General features: G+C 34.3%; 1 protein-coding gene across 1 annotated transcript; it reads right to left on the bottom strand.

Annotated features, from left to right (window-relative positions):
- Window positions 1–3,294: 3,294 nt before the first annotated feature.
- Window positions 3,295–10,263, bottom strand: LOC128156432 (palmitoyltransferase ZDHHC23-like). The gene is made up of 6 exons (XM_052818580.1): window positions 10,111–10,263; window positions 9,256–9,399; window positions 8,049–8,641; window positions 7,490–7,601; window positions 5,476–5,652; window positions 3,295–5,110 (listed from the first exon to the last, which is right to left on the bottom strand). The coding sequence occupies exons 2-6, from the start codon at window positions 9,378–9,380 to the stop codon at window positions 4,855–4,857; spliced, it is 1,263 nt and encodes a 420-aa protein (XP_052674540.1). The 5' UTR covers window positions 9,381–9,399; window positions 10,111–10,263; the 3' UTR covers window positions 3,295–4,854.
- Between the last annotated feature and the right edge of the window lie 856 nt (window positions 10,264–11,119).

Here is an 11,119-nt window from a genome sequence, read left to right as displayed (position 1 = left end):
ACTCTACACGTGGTTGAACACGAACGATAACTCTTTTCTGAATATTATCGTTTGATATAAATAACCGCTGTATGGTGAAATAAGACATACATCTTAAAAGATTTCATGTTTTAACATAAATCCAAGTAGGATATGATATGAAAAACGACCAGTACTTAAGTATTTTGAGAATATTATCCGAACACTTATACTTCCGCTCGAAATTTCACAGGAACTGAACAAATCTCGGTGAAGTCTCAAGTTTCATTCGAGCACCTCTGGATCTATTACATACTTAGCAACAATAAAGAAAACATTACGAACACATTCGAAGGGGTGAAGGGGGTGTGTAATGATGAGCAGAACAATAGAAATCGACAACTAATATGGCGGTAGTCGGAGAAAAAAGGGAAATAATGCGTATTTATGAATGAATGTCAGCTTTAAGGTAGTCCATCCACAACTATCATATTTCATATTTAATAGATTGCAAGTTTGATCACTAAAATCTTAGTGTGATTTTAAGGAGTTTATTAAATAATAAAGTTTCACCTTTGAAATATTTAAAAAAAAAAATAATTTTAATGAATTTATCATATGTTGAAGTTGAACTATGGGAAAAATGCATTTTTGAATTTTCTTTAGTACAAGTATTTTCCTCACACTTTTCTTGGTAAAAAGTTGCAAAAGCTTTCTCCGTCTTCGAATATGCTAAAATAATTCATAGTTTACCATACATATTTTCAGAAAATGATTTTTCCAAATTTTTCTAAAGGGCAGACAACTCTTTAAAAAAAATTTTACGTGCAAAAAGTTCATTCAATTGACTACATACATACACCCAAGTTTGGTTTATGTCAGTCTAATAATAGCTTTAAAATACGTATTTGATGTAGTATAGATCAATCAAAATTGTTAAATTCACCTTAGTTATGGATGGACTACCTTAAGTTTATATTCAAAAGACATGGACGTTGGAGTTCGGAATCTGCTAAATTTGGGTATCTCCATGATCCGCTTAGTGAACGTTTGAGTGTTTCCAAAAAACTTGGTTTATATTAGTTCTAATCATGTTGTTTATTAATTGTATTGTATCTTTTTGTGTTAATTTTTCTTAATATATTAAGTTGGATTACGTTATTATATACTATATTAGTAGCATTAGTTCCCCGTTCTTTATATTTACATTGCTGCAGCGTGTCGTTGCTAATTCCACACAGTGTGTTGTTATTTACTAGTATTATAGTATTCAGCTTTCATTTGGAGAGTAATGAATGGATTTAAAGGAGAAATAAATGTAAACCTTGGTTATTTTAATAATAAACAACAAGGCTTATGTGGTTCGTGGTAATTCAATCAATAGGTAATATAGATGTTATCGATCAATAAATAAATGGCCCTGTAAAATATTTAAGCATTGAATCATTATTTTTTGAAAGATATAGTCTCATAACTGCAGCGGTGTGTGCATACAAATTGAGTAACGCGCGTTATGAAAATTTTTATGCACACACCGCTGCAGTTATGAAATTATATCTTTCAAAAAATAATGATTTAATGCTTATATTTACATTTTTTTAACTTCTTGCCTTGTCTGTTAATGCGATTTATACGTCAAAATTTCTGTTTTATCCTAAGGGTAAGTTCAAATTAATAGAAGAGCTACTCTAACAGCCACAAGCACTTTGATTCTCGCTTGTGACGTTTGCATTTTACAGCGTTCAATGTTTGTGACGTCACAATAAAACTAGTCATTCTAACCTTTGAGTACCTTGTGTGTGTTACGGTCTTATAACTGCAGCATCTTTTCACACACTTTACATGCAAAAAATATTTAGAACGTAAATATTTTAACATTGAATCATTATTTTTTGAAAGATATAGTGTAATAACTGCAGCGGTGCAGCGTTTTGACACATCGCTGCAGTTATAACAATATATCTTTCAAAAAATAATGATTTAATGCTTATATTAACATTTTTTTAACTCCTTGCATTGTCTGCAAATGTGATTTATAGGTCAAAATTTCTATTTTATCCTAAGGATAGGTTCAAATTAATTCAACGTTTGTGACATAATAAAAATCGTCATTTTAACCTTTGAGTACCTTGTGTGTGTTACGGTCTTATAACTGCAGTATCTTTTCACACACTTTAATACATGCAAAAAATATTTGTAATGTAAATATCAGGCTTTGGACTGTCCATGTGTTGATTTCACTTTCAAAAAATTCTGTAATGTCATTGGTCAGTGCCTTCCTGGGTTCTGTGTTTGGTATGCAAATTAGCATTCACATCAATGAAATGCATAGTGGTTTTACTAACAGCATGCCAGTTTGCTTGTCGCATGTGTCTGGCCGTGCTAAAAAAAATTATGCTGATCATCATATTACTCGCTGATTGGTTGTTCTCTCTCAAAACTGTGTTTGTTCAAAAGAAGTGAAGTAGTAAAGCTTAGCAATGTTTAGATCTTATTAGATTTTTTATTTAAAAAATCAAGGAAAATAGGTTAGTTTGTTTTTACAATATTATAACTTTAATACATAGTATGTGAAACTTTTTTCAGAACAATCAAAAAATCAAATTCACATGTTTTACAATTTTACAAATTCACATGTTTTAAATACTAGTAATCAATTCAAGGGAGGAGAGAACGTAGAGGAGAGGAGAGGATCGTAGACCATTGGCTAGCAAAGATGGGAAAGCAGCCATGATACTCAAACTTGTACCAGTGTACTAAAAAAATTAATGCTGGTATTTATTTTGTGTGAACTGTAATTCAGAAAACAAGATTTGGTGCACTTGCGAAGTTAGCGTTACGTGAATTGTACTTTATTTCAACGTGAAACAACACAATGTCGATCGTCGGGATTGTCGCAAAACTTCCATAGAATTCCTTTAATGGTGGAAATTCAAAGATCGGTGGGCAAGAATTTTTGGCAAATACTAGTATGATGAAAACATTAGTAATGTAATCATATAAAATGAACTTTTGTTAAAGTAAATCAATAGACTGAATAATGGTATAAATTAAATCTTTCATACGTTTTTTGTGCACAAAATAACGAAGTTGTGCGTGTACAGAACAGCAGAACTCGCGACTGTCAACTCGATATACCAGCAATATAGTACAATATATTTTGTTCTGTAAAATATGATATCATTTCAAATAAATAAGACATCATAATTGAAATGTACATGAATCACTATTATTAAATATACCTCTCAATGGTAGTTTTACATTGTTTTTCTACAGTTAAAAAATAAATAAACAAATCCATGTTTTGATTTTGGGGTTTCATGCAACAAAACAAAGTTGTATGATTTCATTGCAAATTAATCATATATAATTATATATAAACATGTACATGTATTTGCAATTTTGATAGTTTGTTTCTTTATATGAGGACACACTGTCACCTATTCTGTTTTCACTATTTTTTTCTGTGCATCTTTTCAAATACTGGTACCATGAAAGTTTTTAATTTAATACCCAGCATTACTGCGAGGCATGATTAGTTGAATGAAGTTTACAATCGTATGAATGGCCATACACCAGACAAAAATGTGATCAGAAAATACAGTGAGTTACAAATTAATAAATTATCAATGAACTCGGCATTTCTTTAGTGTTTTTATTCAAGGCATTTTAGATATTACATAAATGCTAAATGGTAAAAATAATCACAAAAGTATAAGTCAATGCCATGGCAAATCCGCAACCACTTATGATATCAATAAATCATATATAGTGTGTATATACATAAATACCAGTATACACTGACTAGTTCTTTGCTATGGTACACTGAAAATAGATGCAATGTTACTAATCCAATGCAAAGGGTTTGTCCAAACTGGTTAAAATATTGTATCAGGATATGCAACCTTACAAAACAAAATGAGGTACATTTGCTTAAGAAATGTCATTTTGAATGACAACAAAAGAAATGAAAACTATTATTTCCATGTCATTTTTTGTAATGTGCTTCCTATTATGCAAAACTTACATCAATGTCTTTGAAGACTGTCTAGTACTGCAAGCAAGTTACAAACTTTTATCATCCTACTTTACAAAAGACTAGCACTGTTCAAATTCTAACAATATATGTAATCATGTGTGTGATGGTTCAGATTTATCTTAATATATGTAGAGAAAATAAGAATCTCCATTCTTTGCATTATTGGAATAAAGGTAATGTGTATTGGCAATCACATCAAAACCAAAACATCAGTATAGACACTGACAAACGGACAGCCAACATATACAGAAAGACACCACACAGAGAGCACACGGACACCAGGCATACAGACAGTACATAGACAAGGCACGGACACAAACAGCACACAGACACAGCAAACAACACACAGAGAGCACACAGACACCAGCCAGACAGACAGTACATAGACAAGGCACAGACACAAACAGCACACAGACACAAGCAGACAGTGCACAGACACAGCAAAAGCCAGCAATGAGCACATACATGGATAGCACATTGACAGCATCCTGTCAGCACACAGCACATATATGACTTACAGTCAGACAGTATACAGTCAGATAGCACACTGACAAACAGCAAAGTCAGGTACAGTCAAAGTCAGCACACATGCAGTGCACAAAGAGCGCACAGTCAGACAGCACACTGACAAACGGCATACTGTCAGAAAGCACATGACAAAAATTTAAAGAGCGCAAATAACAAACTGAAAAAAAAAAATTCGGCTCACACCCAAACACATTGAATTACATTCAGTGTACAAATGAAATATTACTTGCATTGAAACTACTTTGGAGATTTATTAAGGATACTATTATAAAAAGGTATCAAAATAAAGATATAAAGTCCAATAAATAAAAAGCTGCTAATGATGTACATCAGAGAGATATGACACTAGTCCGTGTATCCATCCGGCCAGTTAACCAGAAGTTGAACCAGTTATGAATAATGCCTTGGTTATACACATTCTTTGTCGCACAAAGACCATGTCTGAGCATGTTTCTCTTGGATGCTATGTGGAACTCTTGAGAGGTCAGGTTCTGGCTAATCAACAGGAACTGGAATAGCAGACCGAACAGCATGCACGTGGCAGCCAGGAAAGCATAGCAGGAAGCCACAAAGCTTGCCGAAGTCCTGTGTGAAACCATCAAACAAATGAGTGTCACGTTCAAATAGTGTAATATTATCATACTCGTATATAGTTACAAATCAAATATCTGGCTCAGGGGTCATAAAAATAATACAAGCTAACATTTGATCCTAATCTCACTTTTGCAAAAGGAACATATTGAGAAAATTAAAATCATGTACATTGTTCTAATCAAATGGAGCTTACCAAATTTTATGGCCCCACAGCTGGATCATAAAAATCAAAAGTTTTACATTCATTTATAACTGAAAGACATGATTTTAATCATTTATAAAATTCACTAGGCTTTTGCATTAATTTCACATTAATCAACAGCTAATTAACAGTTTGGATTGTTTTAAAGACTTACTGTAAATCAATGTAGAGAAATCGGCAGTCATTGGGCAGTAGGAACCAATCAAGGTACATCTTAGGAGTGCAGAGGGTCGTCATGGAGAGATGGGCTCCATAGTAACCACAAAACACAAACAGGATCATGGAGAGAATGAAGCTGCGGTGGTTGTCTGCTCCTATACAGGCATCAATCCTGGAAAACAAACTTCTACTTCTACAAACAGTCAAAGAGACACTTTTGATGAATATCATTGTTTACCATCTTTGATATAGAGGTACAGAATCCCCAGTCTTTACATCATATCCATTGAAGTTTGTAAGTATAGGGTATTTGACTACATCAGACTTTATTTTTTAAAAACAAGACACACCACCACTGTAACTGAGCTCTTTAATACATGTATACAATTATTGCTTGCTTTTTTTTTCCCTTAGGAACAATACCATGATTTGGCAACTGTAATAAAGTTGATTCAGTTTTGTATATACTGGTGTTTATATTTGTGTTCCTCTTTAATTTTGTTATGAATGGGTTACCGTATGTGAGTGACGAGTGTCGGGCGAGTGTGCTATTTTTAGATCGAGTATTTAAAGTGACCGGTTTGGGTGTAGTGGTTAGTAGAGGGTCCGGTAACGACATCAGCCGGGTGCCACGTTTTGCAGCTCCTGTTTCAAGATATGGTGAATATCTCAAGTTAGCTTAATACTAAGGAGAAATGGGTAGCCATTGAAATTTTGGATTCTGTTAGGCGGGCACATGTTTTCCTAGCCGGTAAGGTTGTTTTGTTGTTATTTTGTACATTTCGCTGGTAATTTAGTTCTTAGTGTAATTGGTAGTATGTTTGTATGTTTATCGGGACTTTATTAGTCACAGTATGTTTTTTTCAGTGCGTAAGGGTGTTTGATACAATTACCTGAAATACAGACTGGTGTGCTAGACGGAAATTTTCCTATGGAAGGTCGTGGGGACAATTGACGAAGGTCGGGGACGCATTCTATGCTGAGTGGGGCGTGGCTTTCTATCCGGGCAGTGTCGTAGACTGGAAGCGAGAGACCTGCGAGTCCGGGGCTTTCGGTTAGGATAGCGACAAGAGGGACAGGAAATTTGACGAGGGCAGGAGCGTCTCGAGTGCATAGTGACCTTGAGTTCATTTTCAGAGAGGTTTTAAGTGTTATAAAGCGACTGTTATTACAGGCTAATTTTCATATACATGCTTTTGAGCTTAAATTTGAAGTAATTGTAAATTCACGGTATTTTGAATTATTGAACTTTAATATTTTTTTGAGTAAATTTTTCAACAAGAGTTTTATTGGTTGAAATAACTTCTAAACAACATTTTGTAGTTTACCGTACTTCCATTTTATATCTGATACAGTGTGATTTAATCTTGAATTTAGTTGATAGAATCAGATATTTGTTCATTTGTTTAATTGAATTATTATTCTTTTTTTTTGTTATGTTCGAATGAGAGTGGTGTGAAAGGGGGAGTGAGAATAATGATTTGTTTTGTTTATTAATTTTTTTTCAAATTAAACTTGTTTATTTTCTTTACAAAATCTTATTGTTCATTCAGCTGACAAAATCCAAAAAGAACTCATTACAGCAACCTTCAAGGAATAATAATTGTAACATTTTTGGAGCTTCCCAATCCATTTCCTTAGCCCAGTGTAGAAAAAAATATATTGGCCATATATTTACATGGAGCTAAATATTACCAGTACATTTTATCATTTCTATAATATAGAATATCAACTAATCATAGAGAAAGGACTTTTCAAAATTACACAAAAAATAACATTAGAATAGACTAAAAACTGATGACAATAAGCAGATATACAGGTGTCACACATATTATATTAACCAGACCTAGACCACCGGGATTCTTAATCTTCTTATATATTTATGAATATAACACTTAATACACACATTAATAATTATTTAGAGACGAACATGCTTTACACACATTTATTTACAATGACAGATCTAAGCATTGGAATTCCTCACTTCTATTTATAGATATGACACTTACCACACACAATGATGATCACGGACAGACACACAGGCTTTACACACGTTACAATGACCGGACCTTGGAGGTTTTTTCAGGCTACAATTATGGCACCATGTGACCAGTTTTCCATCTGCAAATATTTATAATTCTACAATGATGTAACAAAAAACAGAACCCTTAAAGTATGGTATGTTAGACAAAATGTGTCAATATGTTTCAAATACTCTTTGCTTAAAATCTTAGACATAAGTTTTAATGTTTGTGAAACATAGTTTTTTACCCGAGTTGAAAAAATATAGAGGCAGAATTGGTGCATTAGTTTTGACAGTGGACAGTACTCTTGTGACATAACTGTAGAAGATGTAAATTACCTATATCTAACACTGGGTAAAAATATGTGTTACTGCCCATCTTGTGGCATTTATTTAAAAAAATATGTACAAGTGATTTCCCTTTGAATGAACTGTGTGGTTAGCATGCCATAATAGATGTATTAGTCAATCTTTGCATTGATCAACATAGATTGATTCCAGCTTATTCTAACTAAAATTTAAAATGAAAGTGTTAATTCACACACCTGATATTGGCCTGGAGTCGACCCATTTGACATCAGACTCTGACAAATCCTCCACTGTCATTTCCTCCAAACTGACCTTGACATTTTCGTCAGTGTATACAACTCTTCGGTCCGACTGATTTGGCTTTTCAAAGTTTTTCTGCCTCTTCGAGGACTTTAAGTACGGCACATTCAATTTAGTTCTTACAAAATTATAAAACATGAGAAACATAGCAGTTAAAAGCAGCAAGTGTTCCCACAGAAGGATTTCACGGAAACCAACCACACACGATTCAAACACCACAAAGATGGTCACTACCGACATCAGTCCCCAGGAGTAGAAGAACAGAGTTCTTTCTCGTTTCGTGTTCCTCTTCCACAGTCGGTAAAACCACAACAGAAATACAGGCATGATAGATAACATAAGAACAGTCATTACTGGACCCAGAGTGGCAAGGAACAGACAGGTCGGAATGGTGATTACAGGAACGACGACGTCCAGTCGTAGCTTCACAGCCCCCTGTCCCAGAATTCCCGGTAATCGGCAGCGATCCTCTAGGGTTTTGAAGAGTCTTTCCATGGTCTCTTGGGGAACACTCTGACAAGTTATACACCTGGGAAATAGCAAACCATGATCAGCTACAGAAATTTTTGAAAACATTTATCTGAACTAATTTCATCTTGGGAAACCAAGGGTTTATTATCTTTGTTCTACTTTACAATGGAAGTGAAACTCTTGGCTTATGAAGAATTTTTTTTTGGAAAAAAATTGCAAAACGTTTGAAATAAATTTCAATCAGAAATACTTGTAATGAGGACATTTTGTTAACCAAAGTTGAGATAAACAGAGTGCTTTGGTTTTAAACAATGTTTCCTAGTCTACAGTATTACAGAAATTATTTTCCAAAATAGTGTTTTTAAAAATAAATTCAAGAATAACTGATTAATTTTAAGGGATCTAAATAATAAAATAGTAATGTACAAATTACATGTATTATTAATTACAAATAAATACATCAAGTCAACTGGCTCGTGACAGAAATCTGTAAAGAACATTTTTACACAAGTACATCGCTAATTCTAAAATATAACCCACAAATACTGCTGTTGAAAAAACACAAATAGGAAATATTTTCACTCTTCAAAGGAGTACAGGTAGACTAAAACTCAATAAACAACAAAAACTGATGCAATATTCTAATGAATAGTTTTATCAGCAGGTGCCCACCTTTCTGCAGCTTGGTCAAGAGCCTCACAATCACAACAGCAGGCCAAGATGTGGCTCCTATCTCCTTGGTTGTTCTCATACTCGCAACAACACAGGCCCTCTGTGCTAGAGTTATGTCCCTTCATTAATCACATCTTCTTATGCCTACAAAAAAAACAATTAATGAACTTACTCAACTTCATACAATTTTGCCATAGACTATGGAAAAATAGTCTAATGTTGAGTTAGAGCAGTAAAGTGTTATTTGACAGTGCATGGGTAAAATCTTGCCAATTGATATTTGGCCAATAGTTTTGTGAACCTTATGAACATTACAGAATAACTGAAAACTGCATATGGACTTTAGTTTTGTTTGAAGTTACCAAGTAGGGTAAAAAACAGTGTAAATGGGGATTCTGTTCACCACTTCAGTTCTTGTATCACTGTAATTTACCACCAAAACTTACCTCAAAAATCAGTAATCAGTGTTAAGCCTACTTAAGACAAGAAAGAAATACCATTTGCTATAGCAGGTTTTTTTTCTTCTTTAAAATTGTTTCCCCCTTCCCAATAACAAATGAAAATGTAGCCTTGGAGCACTTACGTCAGAAAACAGACCAAAATTTTATTAAATGCGTTTTATTTATAATTTTCAATAAGACCTCTCAAGGGGACATACATTTATATAGAGGGATGGATATAAATGCATCGCATTTCAAAATGAAGCATGGAAGGTGCAAAAATCAAAGTGACTAGGGACAGTGCTCTAGATAAACGGTGGACAACATTTACATCCTGTTATATTAGGCAACTTTGGCCCTCAAAACTCAGAAATCAGAATTTTTCATCACAACCAGCACATTCTATGTAACTTACTAGAATCATGTATAATTGGTGGGTTAGCTGCAACATTACAAAGACCACATGACTAAACTATGACGGATGTAAATCTGACTCGGAGTCAATGATCACCAACACACCTGGGTGTATTCTATCTATCTCCTCTTTTGAAGAGTTCCAAAATCGGTTGTCTTTCTTGACGCAATCGTCGAGCGGGGTGATCACCGGTGTAACTGATTTGTTCTTAAGTTTTGATGTTTTATCCTGTAGAAATATTCGATGTAAATATAGATTGGCATCCACTATCTATACACCTAAATTTGAGTGTATTTACCGGACAGAAAGTATAACGTTACACGAATAGCGCTGAAAAAAGTTGATATTTTTTTGGGCAAAGATTGCTACTTTCTTACCAGTCCTTATTACAACCAAAGAATGAACTTACTTACTTCATATGGACATCTCTCTCTCTCTCTCTCTCTCTCTCTCTCTCTCTCTCTCTCGCTCTCTCTCTCTGTTATATATGTCTCTGAAAAACAGGCACGTAGCATCAGGGGGGGCCAGGGGGGCCTGGCCCCCCCCACTTTTTCTCGCAGCAGCAAATTTTTTAAAATTTACATATAAAAAAATGAATTATAATGGAGTTGGCCCCCCCACTTTTTTGGAAGTTAGTGAAAAATTGGTATGAAAATTTGGAAATGAGTAGTCAAATTGAAGTAACCGCCCCCCCCCCCCCCCCCCCCCCCCACGGATTAGGAATTTCATGATTTGGAGGGAAAAAATTTTGGTAGGGAAGAATTTTTTATTTTTATTTTTTATTTTTGAGCTGAGTCTACCCCCCCCCCCCCCCCCCACGGATTAGGATTTTGAAGATTTTTGGAAAACTTTAAATTTCCCTTTTTTTTGCTTGTCAAGATTTTTTGGATGGGTCTGGCCCCCCCACTTTCAAAAACGATGCTACGTGCCTGAAAAAAACTTCAGATTAAACGTTTCCCCCTTTTTAACCTTGAACAAACATCCATGAAATTGTCTCAAGCCACGGTCC

The sequence above is a fragment of the Crassostrea angulata genome, chromosome 7 (genome assembly GCF_025612915.1).
Source record: "Crassostrea angulata isolate pt1a10 chromosome 7, ASM2561291v2, whole genome shotgun sequence".
Taxonomy (NCBI): Eukaryota; Metazoa; Mollusca; class Bivalvia; order Ostreida; family Ostreidae; genus Magallana; species Magallana angulata.
The sequence above is the reverse complement of the archived record's forward strand: the minus strand, read 5'-3'. Positions and strand labels throughout refer to the sequence as shown.